The sequence below is a fragment of the Mastigoproctus giganteus genome, chromosome 13 (genome assembly GCF_048544385.1).
Source record: "Mastigoproctus giganteus isolate SK-2022 chromosome 13, ASM4854438v1, whole genome shotgun sequence".
Classification (NCBI taxonomy): Eukaryota; Metazoa; Arthropoda; class Arachnida; order Uropygi; family Thelyphonidae; genus Mastigoproctus; species Mastigoproctus giganteus.
The window spans coordinates 87,067,788-87,092,510 of record NC_143587.1 but is presented as its reverse complement, the minus strand read 5'-3'; the positions used below and the strand labels follow the sequence as shown (position 1 = coordinate 87,092,510).

At 41.3% G+C, this 24,723-nt stretch overlaps 1 protein-coding gene across 2 annotated transcripts in view; it reads left to right on the top strand.

The window, feature by feature from the left end:
- The window catches only part of LOC150076242 (uncharacterized), a 53,352-nt gene that overhangs the window by 13,019 nt on the left and 15,610 nt on the right, over positions 1-24,723 (top strand). For both annotated transcript variants that reach the window (XM_090387608.1, XM_090387609.1), the window contains exon 3: positions 3,061-3,125. In XM_090387608.1, coding sequence (XP_090243734.1) covers positions 3,061-3,125 — 65 coding nt within the window. The remainder of the gene's footprint in view (positions 1-3,060; positions 3,126-24,723) is intronic.

The window sequence follows — 24,723 nt, the reverse complement described above, 5'->3', positions numbered from 1 at the left end:
ATTACTCGTGTCACCCTTCGATCCACCTTTGTGAATTGGGGACACATTTGCACATCTCCAGTCCGTGGGAACCTCCCCTGAGTCCAAGGATGCTCTCATAATTATGGCTAAGGGTTTGCTTAGTTGCTTTGCCGCCTCCTTTAAAATAACTGGATAGATCCCATCCACCCCAGGTGCCTTTCTTATGTTTAACTTCAACAATTTCTCCTCCACTTTGCTCTCAGTTATTACAAAATCATTAAGCACACTGCTACAATTTGATAACCTTCTTCCATTTTCAAATTGTAATAATTCCTCACGTGTGAATGTAGATGCAAAATACTCATTCAGTTTGTTTGCTATCTGAGCAGGATCATCAACAGTCGAACCATCGATGTCAAGTGGACCAATCATATTCATCCCCTTCCTTTTAGAGTTTATATAAGTAAAGAAATCCTTGCTGTTTTTCTTAGCATCTTTTGCCAAAGATTTCTCGTAATCCGCCTTCGCCTGCCGAACCTCCTTTGTGACCTGATTACAGACTAGCTTATATCTGCCACAGGCTTCTGCGTCACCTGATAATTTATATGCATCCCATGCATTTTTCTTCTCTGTCACGAGTCTCATTAGTTCATTTGATAACCATTTAGGCCTAAACCTTGAACGATATTTCTTAATCGGTATATAAAGTCTAGTAGCTTTCACGATTAATTCTTTGAATGCTTCCCACTTAGAATTTACTGTTTGTAACATCGTCAGTTGATCCCACTGTACAGAACTTAAAAACTGTCTGAGACCACTGTACTCCCCTTTACGGAAGCAAAAACCCTTTCCTTTACCCCTGACTGTAGTTACCTCTTTGAGTAAATCCCACTTCAGCACACTGTGATCACTGCCACCTAGTGGTTCCTTTATCTGCAAATTCTTAATACACGAATGATCACTGCTGATAACCAGATCAAGAGTGTTACTTTCTCTGGTTGCCTCTCGAATGTGCTGCTGCAGAAAACAATCATCCAATAAATCCACAAAAGTCTGACTAGTGTGTGAGTGACCAACCCACAAGTTCCAGTCAATATCTGGGAAGTTAAAATCCCCCATTATAAGACATTCAGATTTACTGGCCCACTCTATTTCTCTGTACAATTGTTCATTGTACTCATTCAAGTCATTAGGCCTATAACACACTCCTACTCTTATTTTTCCTTTCGCAGTGCTTATCTCACACCGTAAAAATACTCCTATTAAGAAATTGCCTGTGCCGAAGCATAATTAAGATAGTACATTTTAAATAATACATACAGCAGGATGTCGATTGGTTTGATAATCAATTGAGTTTTTTTTTTTTTTTTTATTCCAATTAATTTTTTCTGCTCAACATTCATAGTACTATCAACTAACATCTTCAATTTTTCTGTGATATCAGTTTCGCCATTGACAAAATACTAAACAGTTACGTTTCGTAGACATTTTTTGTACACCATGGACGACGTAATGCATTCGTAATTGCAAGATAATACAGGAATACTATGCTATTGTAAAATTCTTACGTGCACAATTTCTCCCTCAAAATTTCATATAAACAGAATTTCATACAAACAGCAATTCTTTTATATTCTTTTATTTATATAAACACAGTTGCTATGAATAATTTACGGTATAGCAGCTCATGCTGAAAAACCGATTTAGTATACTACAGTACTCAAAAACAGTTTTTTTTTGAGCACTGTATACTCAAAAAGAGCCACGTGCTATTTGCTAAACGAAAGCAAACACAGGCTTCATATTACCTTTTTTAAATTTATTTTAATCATTAAAATATGATGCGACAAGAGTAAACTGTTTTTCAAACTAACTAATACATAGCATACATGTAGTGGCGGATTCAGGGTAGGGGCACCGGGAAACGTAACCCCCCCGTCGTTTTTCGGAAACTATGCTTCAATCGTTTAAATTCCCTTTAGCTACAAATCCCCCCCCCCCAGGCGCCTCCGTAGCCAGGTGGGAAGGAGCAGCAGTGCGCAGCACACGTTTCTTGATTAGACCGGGGTTCGAGCCCGTCACCACCAAATACGGAGGATGCGGAAAGGTCAACCGGAGCAATATGGCCTTAGTTGCTAATGCTCCTAAAAACCAACCCCCCCCCCCCCCCGTTGTTAACGTAGGATTTTATCTATTCTTGCATTGTGGCTCAACTATTTTAAACTGCTAGAGTTGGCAACACTGATGCTAACGTGATCGCCATTCTAGTGCACAAAATGTGCCCCTCCTGTCATTTTTTTTTTTTTTTTTTTTTTTTTTTTCTGGATCCGCCACTGCATACATAGGTAACAGTATCTATCAGTTCTTTTATTTGTTCGAATGATTCAAGTTCGGATAATCGGCGTTCCACTGTATTTTCATAAATAAATTAAATGCATTGCTCTTACTGGTTAATTTTTCTAGTGCTGATTCTTTTTAAATTTTACTTAAAACCAAACGATGTTGCTTAATACTTAAATTACAGCGTAAAAAAAAAAACTCTATAAATGAATTTATATAAAATTGTTTGTCTGATGTGAAGTGCACAGGAACACGAGTAATATATTGTTTATCAACCAGTTTGCTCAATGCCAAACACGCACGAGTAAGTTTACCTTACTTTTTTTTTTTTTTTTTTTTTTAATTTAAATCAGACTAAGGTGTACACGTTACCCCGGAAACGGCATACAAAGATATATATATATAAACACAGTTGCTATGGATATTACCCTTCTTGCTAATATACAAGGAGGGTAACATTTAAGAGATTGTCTCAGTTCAATAGACATTGTAAAATATTATCTTACTTTAATGAATTATTAAGAATACGTTATATGAGTGAATATAAATAAATAGTCAAAGAATACATAAACAGTCACATGACTAATACACAAGGAGAGTGACATTTTAAGGAATAATCTCAGTTCAGCGACATAGTATATGACAATATTACATAAATGCATATTATGAACATAGAAACAGAGTCATGTGTACGGCTCACGCTTACATTATAAACTTAAAAAATAATATAAATAATAATAAAATTGTTTTCCTTTCAAGGTTGTCAAAATTTGGTCAGCCTCACAATCCTTTCCCGTCTTTGGATCGTCCTTCTTTCGCAAGAGGTACGTTGTCATTTCTTTTCAACATTTAATTTTGAACGTTTAATTTTAAACAATTTCAACACATGTCGTGCGCAGCTAATAGAACTGCTTAAGGCGCCCTCTTTTCAGATTTGCAGAAATATTTTTGCACAAGGCAAAATGATAAAAGAGTAATAACTTTACAATTATCGTCCAACGAATCGAAAGTCCTGAGTAGAGTTTATCAAACTAGCATCTGCGAAGATGCTAGTTATCAAAGAGCACAAAGCGAAGCATATTATGAGGCTTAACTTTTTTTTTTTTTTTAATAGCTACTACCATTATTAAACTAAAGTGCATGTCAAAAGGCAATGCAACAAGACGTTATGTAAAATGTCATTCTAAAAATCAAAGAAATATTTTGTATAAAGAAGACTACTCCTATAAATATTAAAATCGTTATGACAATTACTTTCAAGAAATGCTCCAATTTTCAACTTACATTTTATCTGAAATATTTCTAACTGCTGAGGCTGTGTATAGCATATCGACACCAGATATAGCAGACGACACTAGAGGCATGTGTCGGCACCTGGCGGTCACTTTTCACGGATACTTGATGCATCATACTGTAGTTAAAATAAAATAAAAAAACTGCACATTCTGTAGAAGATTTGTTTCCGTCCAGAAAGATTCAAGTGCGCCAATTCTAAATTATCCATTTAAAAGTTAAATGTTATAATCATATTATTAATTAATTCTCTTCGACGTTATATATTCCAATTAACAAGACTCCTTATTTAATCAACGCGATGTTAAATATTGATAAACCCTTCATTTTCAGCCTTGAAAAGGACTGGTAAAAATCTGAAGGTCACAAGGAATACTGCTTCTGGTGGAAATTTTGCTGATCACAGAAGACTCGAAGTCAGAAGCAGTACGATAGATAAACTCTTTATCACTTATTTGCCCTGAAAAGGGGAGTGAATAAGTTAGATTCAAGGGATGCGTCTTTCTGACCTCCTTTAAAAAAAAAAATACAAAAAAGAGCTCTCGTGGATAGCACAGTTGGAAGAATCGCCGTCCTCCCCACACTAGATGCAAGACGTTCGAGTCCCATCAATGACGAAAGGAATTTTTATAGTCCTTTTTCATAACGTGAAACGTGTTGAGTTCGTCGGTCTCAGGCGCGAGGATAGCATGGTGGGTTTTTTTTTCCCGGGAAACTTTGGTTTTTGTCCAGCAAACAGAAAATCGATCACAGAAAACAATTTACAGACAGTATACATGGAGAAATACTGCCTTAGTCGCTAATGCTCCTAAAAAAAAAAGAGAGAGAGAGAGAGAGAGAACACTCATCTGCCACCATTCTCATTCTGATAACCCCACCATGAGTGAGATCATAAATACTCTGTGTATTCAGAAGTTGCAATTTCGTGGTTTCTCACTTTTTACATTCCGTAGCTTGCCCATTGAAAACTGAGATTAATGAAGTTAAAACTGTGATTTACGGTTTTGTGGTTGTACTGTCCCAATAAAGAATGATCGTCAAAGTCATCCACTCGTCAGACCAGAATTCTGCTTTGGATGATTGTGTTGCTGTATCACTAGACGAAGAGTAGTCGAGTTGCTGCGGAGAACCTGAAATATTCGAGTTCTTTTGTTGCTTCATTGATCATGCCAAAAACCAAAGGACCGTCTACAGCCTTCATGCCGATTCGGTGGGCAGGTACGACTTGGTAACCAGTCATCACACGGCTGCATCACACTCTGCTCGACAAAATTAACAAAATAAAAAATTTTTCATTAATATATTATTGTAAACAGTGTCACCGAAGGCGAATATTTCATGTGATAGGCATCCTGTCATGCAAATTCCCCGAATCGAATAGAAATCTATCTACCACCTTACAGAGCCACACATTATGCAAATTATTCATGCCTATAAAAAAAATGGTTGCAACCACATCTCTTCATTCCCGGTTTTTTGCTTGCTCAGTGGGACAGCCACATCACCAGCACCCAAGTTGGCAAGTCATCGTCGTTTAGATGATTCATTAAGATGGTGGACCGTTGGACGACTAGACTAGAAGCCGGGAAATTGCAGGTGGCACGTTGGCTTATTGGGTCACGCAATGTCGTCTCTGCACTATGGAAGTAGTTTCAGGAGAGAGGAACCATTACAAGAAGAGCAGGCCAAAGTCGCTCGAGGGCTACGTCAACGAGATAAACTGCGATCTGATTCTAATAGTAAGACGGAAACCTATGATGACCTGTCATCAACTCTCTTTTGCGGTTGCTGTGGCCACAGGTGAAAACGTTTCCAACTGGACTGTGTTAAGAAGGATCAATTCAAGTGGACTCTATGCAAGGAAAGCAGTGGTTTGTATCCCATTATCCCCCGGCACATAGGGGAAACCCTGGAGACCGCCTCAAATAAACAAGAATACCTTAATCCCATTAACCCCAAATCACCGCACAACTCGTTGAAACTAGTGTCATGAACATGTGACTTTTAGTGCTGAGTCTCCTTTTAGTCTACAAACAGATTCTAGACGTTATTTCATCTGGAGACAAGAGGAATACTGTACCATCCCTCCAACGTCAGGGAAAGGGACAATTACGGTGGAGGCGGTGTTCTCGAGTGGGCGAAATAATGATCAACGGCCGCACCACTCTTAATGTTTTTGATAGTGCTGTAGTCTTAAAATCAGCAAAAGGTGTACTCTATGAATGTTACGAAAAGTGGACTCTATGCAAGGAAAGCAGTGGTTTGTATCCCCCGGCACATAGGGGGAACCCTGGAGACCGCCTCAAATAAACAAGAATATGATATACTGTGTATATCAGGCTTATTAGTCTAATTCCAGTTACAGCACCCCCAGTGGAGGGTATACGGCGTATACCCGAATAGACACTGTGCTGCCACTTTATTAGGTACACTCCTGCTGTGCACACAAATGGTTTGTCCCACAACGTTGCAAGTCACATAACCACAGTTGTGGATATAAATGCAGGACAACAACTTTTCTAGTATCAGTTAAACGTACAAACCTTAGCAAGAATGGGGAAAAGGAGTGATCTAACGGACTTAGAATGTGGCATGGTAGTAGGTGCAAGACGTGCTGGACAAAGCATCTCTGAAACGGCAGTTCTCGTAAACTTTTCACGTACCACAGTTTCAAGGGTGTATCAAGAATGGTGCAACGAACAGAAAACATCCTCTCAGTGTCACTCCTGTGGGAGAAAATAGCTTGTTGATGAGAGGTATGAGGTATATTGAGGGTCTAGCGGCTCCCGGGATTTCTCCCATCTCCGCGTATGTTCTATGTATCGGTGACAGTACCCTGTCAAAGCCAGAGATTCAGAAGTGTGTGGGTCATGAGTAGTGTTATATGTTGTGCCCATTGTTTATCCGGCTTATTGGCCGCCAGGCCCCTAATGGGACCAGACGTTGCCCATACCTCGCCACGTGGAGGCTAGCTGGGTGTTACCATTGAGTCAATTGTACTCTGGCAGGTCCTGCCACTTACTTTCCTGGGATTTTAGTGGCTAGGACCTAAAATAAAATTGGAACGACCGTGGTTGATTTTAGTTCACTTACATTAAAGCGCTAGTATGGAGTTTGACGCTGAAGGCTTGTTTCTGAAGTGCCTAAAAGGTTGGGCGAAATTTTTTTGGTGTATTTTAAATTTGGACGTGTAGGGCTATACACTGTGCAAGAAAAAGTGCTGGGAGGGGAGAGTGAAGGCTGAGGGTTGAAATAGGAAGAAGAGGGTCGATAGGATAGGTGACCCCCCAATTATTCAGTGAGGCATGTCCATGCCCCACCAGAGGGAAGGAATGGTGTGGCAGGGAAGAGAGGAGACAGCAAGCAGTCACCTCCCTCCCCTGCCGGGTGTGGGAGTAAAAGAATTGCACTGCACAAGAGAGTGCAGACAGAGCCTGGAGCCAATATGGCTCCGTCAAGGCAGCAACTTGGAGTTTCTCTATCTTCGTCGGTCTTCTCTGTCATTGGTAGCCTTTGGTATCCAGATTTGTCCTCAGCTATGAACACTGGTCAGGTCCGTTGTTAGTCTGTTATCAATGGCTGTGGTTCTCTTCATCATGGGAAGATCTGCATCTCCATGGGGTTATTCTTGCGATCGCTGGTTTTAGATGATTAGTAGTGAGCAGGTTCCTGAGGGAGGTTCTCCTTGAGTCCTCTCCACGCATGTTCTGTGTCTCTTTTTATTTATTTATTTATTTATTTTATTATTTTTTATTTTTATCTTCTTCTGTAGATGGCTATCAGTGTTTTACGCCTACCAAATAGTTTTTGGGCATATTCCTTTAGCTCCCTGTATTCCTCTAGTGAGTCCAATAGATGTGATTCCAAGTTCTTGGGGAGGTAGTGTATTGCAGTGATCAATCTGCACCTGAGGTCTTCATAATGGGTGCAATCGTACATAATGTGCTCCCAGCACTCAAGCTCCCCACAGGCACAGCTCGGATCCACCTCAATCCCCAGCGCTGTCAGCTTGGCTTTAAAGGCCCCGTGACCAGTCAGTAAATAGGTGGTGTATAAGCCAGGTTGAAACCAAGTTGGAGGACTGGGGTTACATCCTGTCGATGTTCGGAATGAATTTCCTGGTGATATTTCCCTTATTTGAGTTGGCCCAGCGCTCCTGCCAAACTTGCATCAGGTGTTTTTGCAGCCTTGTCTTTTCATTTTTTTGTGGTGCATTAACGTCCACAGTATAGCCATGGTATGTACAAGTATTCCTTTCTCTATGTGGTAGTTCATTCCCCTGCGCGTGATCTAAGTCAAGGGGAAGAGCTCCAGCCAAGACCTGCAGTGCGTGGGTACTGGTTGTCCTACAAGCACGTGTAACTGTCAATAGGATGGTTCTTTGCGTTGCATCAAGGATGCTTCGGTTTACTACAGTTGCTCTTTTGGGAAACCATATTGCTGAGGCGTAAGTGATGATCGGTAGAAAGGTTGTTTTATAAAACAATGACAGGGTGCGTTGGTTTAACCCCCAGTCCCGCCTGGCGATCCTAGCCACCAATCCAGAGTATCTTTTAATTTTGGCTCTGATATAAGTTAGATGGTGTTTAAAGGTAAGATTACCATCAGTATAACCCCTAAATATTTTAACTGGGTCACTAATTTTATTGTGGTAGGTCCCACCTTTATTTGTGGCGGTCTACGTATATCAAGCTTGCCTTTTAGCAGGATGGAGGACGTCTTTGTTGTTGATATCGTCAGGCAGTCGATTCTGGTCCAGTTTTCCAATATCAGCATTGCCTGATTGGCCTTTTCCTCTAGCTGGGCCCTGCTATCTGCAGCAATAGTGAGGACCAAATCATCAGCAAAGGCCTGGGAGCGCACATCACCGAGGTGCAAAGCCAAAAACCCATCCAGAACCATATTCCACAGGAGCGGCCCTAGAACAAAACCCTGGGGACAGCCCCTGCGGACATCACGATTCACTCTACCATAAGGTGATTCCACGATAACGCGGCGCATTATAGCCTTAGATGCTAATGCGCCAATAAAATCTAAACAAACATCCACGATAACGCGTCTCTCGGAGAGATATGACCTAATTATGGAGTATAAGTTGATCGGCACTTGTGCCTGCCTTAGTCTGGCCAGTACGCTCGGCCACCAAATGGTGTCGAACGCCCCAGCGAAGTCAACGGAGATGACTAGTAGATATTTATTATTGCAGTTTGCTGCTGATTCCGATAGGCTACGCAAGGCTTACACAGTAGACGAACCCTGCTTGAATCCGTATTGCGATGTCTCTGTGAGTTTCGCTGCCTGGTAATGCTGATTTATCCTTGTGCAGAGTAGTCTTTCTAGCAGTTTGCTCGCAACTGGCAGTAGGGCTATTGGCCGATAGGAGTTTGGCAGGTGGGATGGTTTGTTCGAATTTTTGGCGATTAATTTTACCTTTGCTGTTTTCTATTTTTTGGGGAAGATGCCCTTAGCCAAGCAGCCGTTATATAGGTGTAAGAGGAGGTCTGGAACGATCTCCACGGTCTTATTAATTTCGGGTTCTAAGTGGTCCAGGCCTGGACATTTATTGTTTCTTAACTGGGTTGCCATTTGTTGTAGTTCATCCCGTGTGAAGGGTGGCTCCTGAGTGTCTGTTGAGTAAGCTTCATTATCTTGACAGATGATAAGTTGCTCTGGCAGTGTTGGCTCTATTGGTTCCGGGAAGATGGCATCCAATATATTGCTTATAGATTGTTGCCACGTGGTGGTATAATCACCTTGTGGTGTCTGGGTAGTTGAAATGACTCCCCCCCATGGGAAGTTTATTCGTCACTATCTTGTATAACACTCCCCAGGGTTCGGTGTTCCCTGTTGTGCTAACAAAAGTCTCCCAGGCCTTGCGTTTGCTCTTAACGATCGCATTCGTGTAGCTGTTTCTGGCTTCTCTATATCTTTCCCTTAAAGCTTCAACCTCGTGGGCCGGCCATGTGCGCCTTGCCCGTTGAAATTGTTTTCTTCTTTTAATTGTTTCCTGTCTGAGCTGTTGAATTTCCAGGGTCCACCAGGGGACAGCTTCCCGGATCGGGCTTCTTCTTTTTATTGCTGCATTGCTGGCTTCTGTTATTATCTTGGTTACTTTAGTTTGGCTTTTATTGGGTTCCTCGAGCTTATTTGTCTCAGTTAGATGTTGGACCGTTGCTGGTATTAGGATTTCCTTAAAACTTTCCCAATTTGCTTTGCGAATGGCATAGCGGCTTTGTATTTGCTTGGATATTGGGGCTCTGTCAAGTGACTTTGCTATCTGATAGGTAATCACTCTGTGATCGGACGTTGTCCACGAATCCCGAACAAGCCAATCCTTTATATAGCCTGCGACGTTCCTAGTGGACAGCGTGACGTCGATCGTGGCCTCCCACAGTGTGTTACAGAACGTGGGCAGTTGGTGCGGCCTATTTAGTACCATGATCGGGGTGTTGGAAAGGTATTCGTCTAGTATTTGCCCGTTCCGAGTTCCGCTTCTGTCAGGAGTCAGGCTGTGCCAGGTGGGGCATCGCCAATTGACATCTTCCCCCTATGATTATTTTCTGGTCCGGGAGCATGTCTACTAAAGCTTGAAGGTATTGTATAGCTGGGGTAATGTCCTCCCCGGGTCTACAGTACAGTGTAGAACTGGCCTAGCGGCGTCAATACGTGGGCACAAGCTGCCCATGACGAGCATAGTTATTTAACTTTCGTGACTGTGTAGTCTGGGTTGTGTACCACTACCGCCACCCAAGGGGTATCTTCCTCTTCGTGTACTATCTTATATGTGATTGGGTATCCACCCACCCGTTTAGAGTGGGTGTACGGCTCCTGGAGTATGAGAATGTCTGCATTGATTTCGTCATCTTTTATCCTTAGCTGTTCTGCTACTGCTCTGGCTCTTTGCGCATTTTGTTGGATGATCTCTATTTTGGATGTATTATATTTCTTATTGTTTGTTTCCATAGTCGGTTCTCTTTTGGTATTGACCCTTTGCTTTGATATTGTTATACTGGGATGTTTTTATTTATTATGCTTCTTGCTTGCTTATTAATTACTTACTTTCGTTCGGACTTCTCTGGACAACACATCTGTATGGCGGGACACTTTCCTTCCTTAATCATTTGTTCAATGATAACCCCAGTATACTCATGTGATTGTCTAGTGGTTTTTCATATTAGGACAATGATCTCGGCCCTCGGTAAACTATTCAAGGGAATAGGAACTGCAGCTTCGATCAGGCGTTGTGAAAATACTCAAACTCTGTCCAGTTATAGGTAGAAATTCGAGTACCCGCGGTATCAGTTCTATTATATAATTCTTTGCTTACTCATTCGTGTGAATAGAGGATAGGCCTGAGGCATATGTTTAAAACAAAATATAGTTTAATATACTCCACTATAGAATTGATACATGTATGAAAACTACTGCCCTAGCGGCAGTGACAAGCAAATCCTAAATCATTTGGTTACAATAATATAAACTGACTTTATGGAAGTATTTAAGAGTTCTTAGCATTTATTGATGTTTTGGAGATTAATGGGTTCTTCACATAGGTGTTCTTCGTGTGGATACTTCATCTCAGGCAAGGACTAGCATATGACATAATGGTTGTACAAACATGATGGGGTCAATACTAAAAATACTGCACTATTTAGGATAGCATGCTTAAGATACATCATTTACCTATTGTTAATTTGTGAAACTGACAATCTAAGTGATGCGCTATTTAAGATAGCAGTATTAAGACATTTTACAATTTATCAATGCTAACATAATTAATTATATTATTGAGGAGTAAGGTTTATGCATAGCTGTGGGATAACTTACCTAAGTAAGGATGACTCATTCTACGGGGGGCGGAACTCGGTGAGGGGATTCCGTGCTTTCGCAGCCTTCCTTCAGGTTCTGCTATCTTCGCTCGCTCATTCTGTATCTTCTTGCGCTGTTCTTCAAGCTTCTCTCTGTACAGTCATTCTGTAACGTAATTCCCGTTTCCAAAAACTTACTGTATTTTTTCACTCTCTCTCATACAGACTAACTAACCGACTGCTTCTACCAAAAGCCACCACAAAACAACCACCTTTCGCTCATCGTCCACCAGGGTATATGCTCCTTATCGCATGAACTTTCGCCTCACACCGAGCTTGAACTAGGGTGGGACACTTTTCTCACGCGGTCAACATCAGACACACTGACCAGTATTTGTCAGGGAGAGCGAAGCTCGTATTTTCGTGGACTTGTGAACTTACTTCTACGTAGCGACTGTTATCTTCAGTTAGGAAAATAATGGCAAAGGGAATTTATAACTGAGAAAGCAACTAAGTCGAATTTTACCATTCTATATTTGACAAGAAACTGATAGCGGTTACTCATGTACGATTGGCATTTATATTTTCTGCTGAAACGGTCAAAACAACTCTTTAGCAAGAAGGGGCACAGCAAAGGGGGGGGGGGAAATGCATGGGAAACATCTGTAAATTAATATGAAAAATGTGGGCATTTTACACTCCTCGCCACTACCGCTGAGGATTTCAGTCGGGGTACACAACTAAGACTGAAATTCTCAACGTCCCTACTGGGGCTTTGACTTTTGTCAGGGGGGGACAACATAAACATTTCTCCTCTTACAGTATGTAAAAGAAACTTAATTACTAACATATTATATGGATATAATCAAATAAAATACAAGACAAACAAAACAAAGCGTATAGCACTTAGTTCACTGTGTGGACTTAATGTATTCACACTTCTCAATGCTGTTCGCTCTCCACATGGAGGCCATTGTCTGCACCCATCTGTTGAGAAATTGTTTTTTTTTTTTTTTTTTTTTTTTCTCACCACTAAAGTCCGTGCTTCAGTTAACAGTTTCCCTGGTTTAAATAAGTGAGCATTTTGAAGCACAACAGAAAACAGATCTGGACTTCCAGGCTGAGGTTGTCAGGCAGTAAAAGAAAAGTTCTTCTGTAGTCCATGATTCGGTGAGGTTATTCTTCAGCAGGCTGGAGACACACAAAAGGAGCTTATCCCTCCAAGGAATGTTCTGGGCACTGCTTTTGTTCATAGTCCTTACTTGGCTCACAGGCACGACATAAAACATAAACAATCACACAATTAGTAACTGTCCTTAGGTCATGGACACAAAGCATCTGAAGTTAATTAAGCAAGTACATTATAATTGTATACATGTAACTAAACATCACAATAACATAGACATGAACTAATAACTAAAATGGAACACTGCAACATACATAAAAGAAATATCATATATGTAAAGCTGATAAAAATATTAAAGTTAGGTCTATAAAATATATATATATATATATATATATATATATATATATATATCTCTTCTGTCTCCACGTTTGGCCTTGTCTTTCTCGGCTGTTAACACATGGCCTTGTGGTAAACCACTTTCACTATTCAGTTCTCAGGAAGAGCTTTTCTTGCCTTCACTAGACCGATGAATTCCAGCCACTGGGTGCAAAGGTTCACTGTGCGGACTGCACAGTGGTCCGCCGGGTGGTTCCAGGGACAATGAAAGGGATTGTTTCTTGCATCAGGCAAGAATTCTGGATCGGGACAGGAGAAGACTTTAGCATCCACCACAGTCCGGAAGGGAAGGGCCTCTTCCAGGCTTTGTGCCTTTCTTCCTCCCAAAGTTATGATCGTTTGGTATGGCTTCGTAAGGATGCTTAACCATGATCCGAAATGCCGAGATGCAAACGCTCCTGCCTTTGGGGTTGATGCAATATACTGATGGTCCCAACTTACTAGGGCAATCTCCTCTACTTTGAGTGCACTTTCTTGGTTACTGGCAAATAGAAAATCAATGACGATCCACTTCGAGAAAGGAGGAAGTGATCCAAGGGGGAGTGTCGTTGGTGACCGGGGAAGGGCAGGTGTGCTCCAGGTCGGGTGGAAAAGGTGTTCCACCATCCCAAGTCCACGTTTAGAAACCTGCACCTCACCTTTCCAATTTAGGAAACTTCTCATGCCATGGTTCGCATAGTGACAGGGAAAACGCATTTCCAGGGCTGCTTTGAGTTTCCTCTTCATGGGTTGAGTCCGCCTTACTTCCTTTTGTTTCTGCTCTCGCTGGGCAAGCTGCTGTGGGGTTAGAATCAGCTCAGCTCCGGAGGACTCCTGACAAGGACTTATGGGTTGATTAGGCGCTGGGATCTCCTTTTTTTTTTTTTTTTTGTGGGGGTCGCACTCTGTATCTAACGTAAAGGTGCTAGGAGGAAGGTCAGCATTCTAGCGATGAGGCATCGTATAGACTTGTGAAACACCACCATCGTGACTATGAGCAAGGGGGTGATTAAATAAAACTAGTTAGTGAAGAAATACTTTTATTCCTGCTTTCCTTCCATTCCTCTCTTCTATACTAAAGATTCGCTCCACTTACACATGTTTTCCTCCTTATACTTTCGAATCCGGGTGAGGGAGTACCACATTTACACCTTTCATTCATCCTTCCTGTTTCTCACTCACAACCTCAAATGTCACTTTCTTGATTTCCTTGCATACCTTTTCGAAGACGAATCACTCAATTCATTTGCAAAATCAAACATGCCATGCATGGAAAAAAAAAATAATATCCCCATCAGAAAACAAAACTTTACAAATCATTCTCTTATTTTAAAATAGCCCTTGATTCTCCTAATTAGCACAATGTTTTGTTTATCAGCAGTCTGGATTTTTGAAGGCACGAACATGAGTACACTACTTCAGCAATCTTGTTTCTTTTTTTTTTTTTTTTTTTATAGTCAATATTACCTATATGTTTTGTTCTATATTGACCTTCTTACATTAATGCACTATCACTTACTCCCTACTGTCATACATGATGAAGTTCTCATTAGTAGGTAAACTTTATTCAAAAGAAATTATTGACGGAATTAGAATTCTGATTAATATTGTTTTGAGGATTTCTTTCCACAGTAAAGTTTTTTTTTTTTTTTTTTTTTTTTTTTTTTATATATATTACTTATATATATGTAGTACAAGAAGATGGATCCCAAGTCTAGATCTTGAAGTTCAGAAGTTACCTCCTATTCACTTAAATTTTTTTTCTCTGGAAAGTGATAAAAACAACTAGTGACTGGGAGGAACCAGCCGTCCCCAGGCCAATTGCCCTATCCTCTCTCCAAAAGAAACCAAATATTATCTCCCCCTTGTTCTCCCTTTTTTTTTTTAGGATCCTCTCTCTTGACTTTTGGATTTCGATGTGCAATGAGAGAGAGGGAAAACAAAAAGTGACTAGGGGATTTCCGGACATTCCCTCAGCCACCTGTATCCTTCCTCTCTCCATTTTTATACCGCATAATTTCATAAAGTCTAGATATATTTGGTGGAGAAAGGTGTTTGCTTTAATAGTATTAGCTCAATGGTCATATTTGAATAGAATTCGGATACAAAATCTCTGGTTTTTTTTTTTTTCAAGGTTCATTGGAGTGGTTCGTGCTTCTGCGTGAGATTTATAAAGATAAATTAATTCTATTTTCCTACTTGTGCCATGTCATTCAATTTGCCATCCATTTATCTGGCTGCTGATAAAACACACTGCCAGAATCCAACAAAACTGATCAATTTCTTCACCTCTGTGGTCAGTTATGTACTTTGATCCTTTTCTTATCATAACTTCGCTTATCCCCTCTCTCTTTCTCTTGAAATAACACAAGTGTTTTTTTTTCACATTAGTACAGGAAGATGATCTACTTATCTAAAATCTTGATCTCCTGATGTCATAAATTTTTTTTTTTTTGTACTGGTAAAGTGATATGTAAATTAAAAAGAAACCTTTTCTCAATGGTCCTACCACAGTTTAAGCAGAAATGCAAATTAAATTCCCAATCATTCCTCATTCTCTCCTCAAAAAAAAAAGACTTGTGCTTGCTCTTCACATCTGCTCCTATAGTTCTCAGTATTCTCTGTCCCTTTCATCTCATGCATTATTATGCAGGGGATGTGTATACAGGTGTATATCCCTTCCTCCTTCCCCGATTTAGCTATTAGATACAGATTCGGAATCGAACCTTTTGTACATTGAATGCCTTACAAGAATGCTAAAAAGATTTTTTTTTTTTTTTTTTCTCTCCTTTTTTTTTCATATCTTCTCTCTTCTGTGTTTCCACCTGTGCCATTTATACTTCTCAATCCTTTTTCCCGCTTCCACTTTCTGTCACCAATCTTATTATTATTTTTTAAATTTTACTGGTGCTGGTTCTGAAACTGGTCGTTCGGTGTACACAACTGTCTTGCCAAAGCATTCACTTTGCTAGTAACTGTAATTATGGCTTGTTTCTCCTTGAAATCGATACACATCACTATCCTCACTTTAGTCTCTCCAGGCATCTCTCAGAATACCTGCCAGATCAGAACTACTGCCATCGCTTGGTCGAAGGTATCTCTCAGCAAGATGTGGACCCAATATCCACTGAACTGCTCTTTCTATCCTATCTGGTGGCTCGCTTTGGCTTGTGTTTGCTTGAGTGTTGTTACTCTGATCTGGGGTGACACCTCTTTCTGCTTCAGCTACATTGCTGGAAGTATCAACCACTGTATCTGCTCTTTCCACTGAAGCTGTCTCTGGTACTAATTCCTCAGTTTGTGACTGGGACACCACAATTTCCTTTGGTGGGGCATGAGTTACTCGGTCGCGACTACGTAAATTATATCCGTGGGTCTGAGTAGGTGCTTGCACAGCTCCTTCTGGTCTTACTAACTGATCTGTCCTTGGTTGGCCCTCCTGATTTCTTGGTGGGAGGGATGACAACGGGATTGATACGGGTAAGCTGGTCGGCCTGGACATAGTTGGACGGGGAATTATAGGTGGGATAAGATCACAATCCTCCACTAAAGGTTCATCAAAGATCCATGTCTCTTTGGGCACTGATGTAGTGCTTGTTTGGTCTGGTGAATTGCTATCCTCTGATTCCCCTGACTCCTCTACTCTCAGTTCGGGAAACACTTTCCTGTCAATAACCTTTGTCAATCTGTCCACGTGCACAATTTGTTTATCTTTAAGGTTATACAGGTGCTGTATTTCATAATTCACTAATGATGGCTGACTGATCACACGGTAGGGACCTGTGCTCAATCGAGCCAATTTCTTTGTAGTGCCCACTTTTATTTTAGGGGTAAAAAGATAAACAAGGCTTCCTACACGGATGTTTTTGTCTACTGCAACAGATGCTCTACGATCCTCTTGCCTCTGCACTGCCTCTTCCAGGTGCTGAGAGACGATTTCATAGGATCTGCGAAGGCGTGCACACAATAGTTCTGCATAGTTTTCCAAAGACGCATATGAATGTCTCTCTTTGGAATGCCATAAGTCGGAAGGCAACACCAAATCTCTGCCATACATTAAAAAGTTTGGTGATTCCTGTGTGGAACTATGGGTTGCCGCGTGGTACACAGCGATTGCTAGTGGGGCCATGACATCCCAGTCCGTTTGAGACTCGTTCACTACATGAGACAGGATGTTTACCAAGGTGCGGTTTAGACGTTCGACCTTTGCATTGGCTTGGGGGTGGAAGGAACTCGTATGAAGCTGATGAATATCTAGCTTTTTACACACCTGTCGTAACAGTGATGACATGAAGTTAGTGCCCTGATCTGTTAGGATGTATTTAGGAATCCCATGTCTCGAGATCACATTGTTTATGAAAGCTGTGGCCACTTCCTCAGCCTTCTGGGTATAAAGCGGGCTTACTTCTGCGTAACGGGTAAAATTGTCTATTGCCATCAGTAAATATTTGTGCCCTTTCAAAGTCATTGGAAGGGGTCCCAAAATGTCCAAGGACACTCGGACCCAAGGTGAGTTCTCATTAGGAACTCTCATCAGGGCTGCTTTTGCCTTAGGGTTATACCCTCTACGCTCCAAACACGATGGACAAGTCTCCACATAATTCTTGACGTCGCCAAAAAGGCCTAGCCAGAAAAAGTGTTTTCTAACCTTCTCTAACGTCTTGTGTAGGGCCAGGTGGCCCCCGCTGAGAAAACCGTCGTGACAGGACTTCAACACTTCTGCTTTCAAGCTGGTTGGAACTACTAACTGTTCACAGGGCTCTGAGCGAGTAGCTCCATGGTCAGGTAAAGTGTAGTGATACAGTATCCTGTCCTCACTCAGATAGAAGGAATCTGGGATTTTACTTGTTGCCTGTAGTGCTCCTTCTAATTGCTCAATTAACTCCTGCAAATTAGGGTCCTCTCTTTGGAGATTCCTAATCAAAGTTCTGGTTTGTTGTTGCGGCATGATCAGTGACTCTATGGTGGGATTTGCTGCTATAGGAGCAACTAATTCAGCAGTTTTGGATTTCTTAAGCCCCTTTTGTCTTTCCTCTTCCTCTAACACTGGCCTTGAAAGGAAATCGGCATTTGAGTGAAGTCGACCCGGCCTGTATATGATTTTGAAATTGTATTCTTGTAGAAGCATACTCCAGCGAGCTAATCTGGGGGATGGATTCTTTAAGTGAAGAAGATAGCTTAATGGTTGGTGGTCTGTTATTAGTGTGAAACTGGAGGCTATTAAGAATGGTCTGAACTGTGATACTGCAAAGACTATTGCCAAAGCTTCCTTTTCTGTGGTACTATACATAGTCTGTGCTTTCTTTAGTAGTCTGGAGGCGTAAGCGATTGGCTGTCTTTGATTTTCGTCAACTTGTTGCTCTAGCACAGCCGAGATTGCATAATTAGATGCGTCAGAGGACACAAAAAATGGTTTAGAAAAGTCAGGGTAAATCAATAGGGGTGGTGTGGTCAAAGCGACCTTCAGCTTGTCGAATGCCTCTTGGGCGGCACTGTTCCATAAAAAGGGGGTGTTCTTTTTTGTAAGTTGGGTTAGCGGCCTGACTATCTCTGCGTACTCTGGGACAAACTTTCTGTAAAATCCTGTCATCCCAAGAAACGATCGCACTTGCTTCATTGTTCTTGGCTCTCGACACTCTTGAACGGCCTTCACGTTCGCTGGATCGGGACGGACACCGTCCTTATCAATGAGATGACCTAAGTATTTTATTTGCTCTTTTAGGAACTCACACTTCTTTGGTTTCAGCTTCAGATCGTACTTTCTCAGGCGCTGGAAAACTTTCTCAAGCTTCGAAAGGTGTGAGGACCAAGATTTCGACACTATGATTATGTCATCTAAGTAAGCGAAAATGGAATCTCGTTGTAAATTATCCAAGACAAGCCCCATTGCTCTCACAAAACTAGATGGCGCGTTTTTTAACCCAAAAGGCATGCGCCGGTATTGTAGCAGCGATTCCCCTGTAGTAAAAGCTGTCTTGTGGCGGTCCGCGGGGTGCACTTCAATCTGGTGGAATCCGGCTTCGAGGTCCAAAGAGCTGAAGTAGCGCGCGCCTCCCAGAAGTTCAAGTATCTCACTCATGGAAGGGATCGGGTATGCGTCGGAGATCGTCTTGGCGTTAAGTTTCCTAAAATCAATACATAACCTGTATCCCCCACCTCGCTTCTTCACCAGAACAATGGGCGCGGCATACGGAGAACAGCTGGGTTCAATGATGTTTGAATCTAGGAGTTCTTGGACCTGGTTGCGAATCTCATCCTTTAGTAAAAAGGGGGTTCTGTAAGCATTCTGTCTAACAGGAATGTTGTCTGTCAATTTAATTCTGTGTTGGATAACTTTTGAGTTGCCTAGTTGGGCTGGTGATTTGGCAAACACATCCCAGTATTTGCGTAACAGGTCTGATAATTGGTGTCTTTGATCGGCAGTCAGGTGATCAAGCTTAAAGTCCTCTATGGTCACTGGAGAAACTTCCCTTTTGCCTCTTTCCTGGCTCTTAGGGTTAATTGATTGAGGATTCAGGTTCTCCAGACACGCAATACCCATGCCTTTCGGAAGATGCAGCGGTTCCGCTGTTAAATTGGCGACGAGCACAGATATTTTCCCACTTTCGTCTACCTGGTCTACCGAATATTTCACTGCTAAATCATCCCGGCTTAAGTTTGAATTTGGCCCTGCTAATACTAGTTGTTTGGGAGGAGCAGCAAGCTGGTCACAAGATACTGTTACCACCTGTTCTGTGCTTGCTGGGAGCACATGTTTACATGTAAGCTTAGCAACTGTGGGTGTGGAATTCACCAATTGTTGCCGAATATCCTCTTCCCTCAGGCAAATCCCTAATGGAACTGATCGTATGATCCCTTTACCTAAGTCTAGGCTGAATGAAAACTTCCTTAATATGTTCAAGCCGAGGATGATATCATATTTGCCACTAAAATTTTTTGAAGTAACCAGAATTTTCTCCCTAAAAGTTGCCTTATCTAATTTAATATTAGCAGTTACTGTAGTGTGTATTGGCACAATATTTCCCGAAACTCCGGTTACAGTTAATTCTGGAGGTCTGAAATCTAACGATGTATCATTTTTAATTTTATTAAATAAATCTGCACTCATTAAAGAAACGCCAGCACCTGTGTCTAAAAGAAATCTAGTTTTAATGTTTTGTACAGAACCCAATACCACAGGTAGTTTAGTATTATCCTCCAGAATGTAAATGCCATGTTGTGTTCTGATGTCCCTGACCTCTGGCTTACCAACTTTACTAAAGTTAGGGGTTGGCAAATGGGTTTTATTATATCGCGGATCCTTCCTACTAAGTTTAGAACCCCTTTTTAGTCATAAATTTCTATCTCTATCTCGCCTGTAGCTTCCAGTATTTGTATAATTATTTTGTCTGCCCTGAAATGTTTTTGGCCGAATTTGCCCCCGAATATGCTCATTCCTATATGTTCCTCTCCTTATCCTAGAATAAGAGTCTATATTACTCCTATTATGATCAGCATAATACATTCTATTGGCGACTTGATCTCGATTTTCATTAAAATTACAATATTGATTATTAGCATAGGATGTCCTAACTTTTGGAGATGCAGTGTACATGTCCGTTTCGTAATTCGTGCACGGGCGGCTGCGGAAAAGTTGAGTGGGTTGATGGAAGCTCGGACGGTCGTCAAAAATGCGTCTTTCCCTTCGTTCGCGATTGTTTACCATATTTCTGGCTGCCTGCTGCCGGCCGTAGTATGGCAAGATTATGCGTCTTTCCGGGCGGTCAACGACCTCTGGTCTGAAGGTCATGTTAGCGTCGGTTAGCGGATCTACTGCGCTGTCCGAGTGGAGGTAGGTAGCGCCTAATGCTGCCTGACCGTGGGGAGGGAAAAATTTGCCCACCTTCATGGTTTGCATCTGCTGACTCAGGGCGGCTATCTGTGTCTCTAAATTGTTGATTGTTGCGTGATTTACTGATAATGAACTTAACGATTGTTGTAAGTCGCGTATTTGATCTTGAATGGGTTCAAGAAAGTGTTTGGGATTATTTTCCTGTCGCTCCCGTTCATTCTCGGCCCTTACAGGACTATTAATAACATGTACAGGGACAGTTTTTGTGTGAGTAAGTTGGTCATTAATTTCCTCTCTTTTCGAAATCTCAATTGCCTGTGAAAAAGTTAAAGGATTGTGTGTGAGCACCATTTTTCTAATTTTTTCAGATATGCCCCTAAGGAATTGGGCCAGCATTGCCTGGTCTAAAATGTTTAATACTTCAGGTGTCTCTCCCTGAATTTTGAAAGCTGCCCTTGCCAAATTCCTCACGCGCGCGCTATAACTCGCAATGGTTTCCGAAGGTTCTTGCACAGCACTGGCGAACTGCTGGAGGGAAGTGATAATTGGTTCCGTTTTTTCGAACTGAGCTAAAAAAGCATTCTTAAATATGTTGTAATTCTTTTCCTCGCGTAATTCAAAGGATTGGGCTAAAAAGTCGGCTGCCGAAGCGCGAAGTTTAGATTTCGAGACTGCCAAAAGTTCTCTGTGTCCCCAGAGTGCTAATTCTCCAACACTCTCCAAAGTTTCGAAAAACAATTGGACTGAAGGGCCTTCATCATTTTTGCCAAAGAATAATGGCACAAGACTTAAAAATCCTGCGATATTCGCTGAATGCGGTCTGTCTGGTTCTGGGGTGGGTGGTGGCTGTTGTGTTTGAGGTAGGGGGGATGATATTCCTGTTGTTTGAGGAATTTGATCCTCCATTTTTTTTTTTTTAAATTTACTAGGAATTGGGAAATTTAATTGCTAATTTTGGGCCCCTGTCTTCCAAAATAATGTGACTTACCTGTTGCTGAAACAAAATTATGATGTTAGTAATCACTTATTTAAAACAAGAGTGTGTTATAGCATGTAGTCATTTGTTTATTAAATCTAATTATAAAAATAGCAATAATTTATTAATTAGTGTAGATGTCCTGTGTTGTTGCAAAGGAGTAATGCCTCCTACCTATTCTCTTAGTGCACGAAATCAACAATCTTACTACTTATCAGTAATCCCTTTAGATTCTTTCTCTTTGTGACTTCTTCTTCTGTGTAGACAGTTTTTCATCCCGCAAAATATTTAATCCTGGTCACGGCACCAGTGTTATACTGGGGTGTTTTTATTTATTATGCTTCTTGCTTGCTTATTAATTACTTACTTTCGTTCGGACTTCTCTGGACAACACATCTGTATGGCGGGACACTTTCCTTCCTTAATCATTTGTTCAATGATAACCCCAGTATACTCATGTGATTGTCTAGTGGTTTTTCATATTAGGACAATGATCTCGGCCCTCGGTAAACTATTCAAGGGAATAGGAACTGCAGCTTCGATCAGGCGTTGTGAAAATACTCAAACTCTGTCCAGTTATAGGTAGAAATTCGAGTACCCGCGGTATCAGTTCTATTATATAATTCTTTGCTTACTCATTCGTGTGAATAGAGGATAGGCCTGAGGCATATGTTTAAAACAAAATATAGTTTAATATACTCCACTATAGAATTGATACATGTATGAAAACTACTGCCCTAGCGGCAGTGACAAGCAAATCCTAAATCATTTGGTTACAATAATATAAACTGACTTTATGGAAGTATTTAAGAGTTCTTAGCATTTATTGATGTTTTGGAGATTAATGGGTTCTTCACATAGGTGTTCTTCGTGTGGATACTTCATCTCAGGCAAGGACTAGCATATGACATAATGGTTGTACAAACATGATGGGGTCAATACTAAAAATACTGCACTATTTAGGATAGCATGCTTAAGATACATCATTTACCTATTGTTAATTTGTGAAACTGATAATCTAAGTGATGCGCTATTTAAGATAGCAGTATTAAGACATTTTACAATTTATCAATGCTAACATAATTAATTATATTATTGAGGAGTAAGGTTTATGCATAGCTGTGGGATAACTTACCTAAGTAAGGATGACTCATTCTACGGGGGGCGGAACTCGGTGAGGGGATTCCGTGCTTTCGCAGCCTTCCTTCAGGTTCTGCTATCTTCGCTCGCTCATTCTGTATCTTCTTGTGCTGTTCTTCAAGCTTCTCTCTGTACAGTCATTCTGTAACGTAATTCCCGTTTCCAAAAACTTACTGTATTTTTTCACTCTCTCTCATACAGACTAACTAACCGACTGCTTCTACCAAAAGCCACCACAAAACAACCACCTTTCGCTCATCGTCCACCAGGGTATATGCTCCTTATCGCATGAACTTTCGCCTCACACCGAGCTTGAACTAGGGTGGGACACTTTTCTCACGCGGTCAACATCAGACACACTGACCAGTATTTGTCAGGGAGAGCGAAGCTCGTATTTTCGTGGACTTGTGAACTTACTTCTACGTAGCGACTGTTATCTTCAGTTAGGAAAATAATGGCAAAGGGAATTTATAACTGAGAAAGCAACTAAGTCGAATTTTACCATTCTATATTTGACAAGAAACTGATAGCGGTTACTCATGTACGATTGGCATTTATATTTTCTGCTGAAACGGTCAAAACAACTCTTTAGCAAGAAGGGGCACAGCAAAGGGGGGGGGGGAAATGCATGGGAAACATCTGTAAATTAATATGAAAAATGTGGGCATTTTACAATGTAGACCGGGCAGTTTGGATCTCTGATCGAATGTGTGTATTCCATTTCGGCTGCTTTACAATTGGCACAGGTTGGATCCTGTTCCCTGTTGGGGCAAGTTTTGTATTCATGGCCCTTGCCAGAGCAGTGGCCGCAGGTAGGTGTTGTCTGAGTACAAGTGTGGGTTGTGTGTCCGAACTTGCAGCACCGAAAGCATTTCAGCACTGCTGCATGCTCCCGGAACCGGTGGGATCTCCATTCTATATATATTCTGTTGCAGTTTTTCAGCTGTTGCCATGCAGATGGGTCTAGTTCAACTACTCAGTTCCTATTGGTTCCCGATCTGGTACCGGTTGAATACCTTGTGTTACCGTGCACTTTTTTGTGCTTCCTGGGCTAAATTCCTTAGATTTCTGGTGACAATTTCAGTTGCTAGTTGTTCAGGCGTTACGTCTTTGTCTACATTAAATATTATAATTGAAGGCCCACGCTTTTTTGGCGGCTCCGCTGTTAGCCCTAACTTGACAAGTTTTGGGTTTTCCATTATTGCCTGTATATCGTCCTTATTTTCTGTTTCTATTATTAGTCCTGTGCTTCTTGTTTTTCTTATTGCTTTAATTCTAGTAGTCCTCAAGTCATCTTTCATCTCTTTCATAAATTTAACCTTTAGTTCTTCGCTGAATTGGACATTTTCAATGTTTTCCAGGGTTGTCGGTCTGAGAACCACCAAGTTTGGTGTTTTCAAGAGTGGTGGCCTTTTTTCTTGTTCCCCTTCTTCGTTTGGTTGTAACTGGTTTCAGCCATTCATCAGCGCCTGGGCATATGTGGGGGCATGCTGTTGCATTTGATTTGCCCCACATTGTTCGTAGATTTGTATCTTCACGTTTGCCTTTTCATTTTCTAGGAAGGTCTCTATCAGCATGGCTTCCATCTTACTGAAAATGTTTGCGATCTGCTATCTAATACCTGTTGTAATTTTGTTTGATGGTTCTTTGAAAATATTATCTAATGCCGTCTTCAAGGCTAGAGATTTTTCATACACTGTGCCTTCAGGCAAGGTAGGATCCAAGGGAACTTCTGGTGGCTTCTCTTCTCCGGTGTCCTTTGTAGATGGCATACCCTTGCTTCAGTTTGGGAACGTGTTCCCCGCTCTATTTTTTGTACCAGTCGTCGACTTTTATGGCTAGAATTGTGCGAGCAAACAGACTGGCCACAATG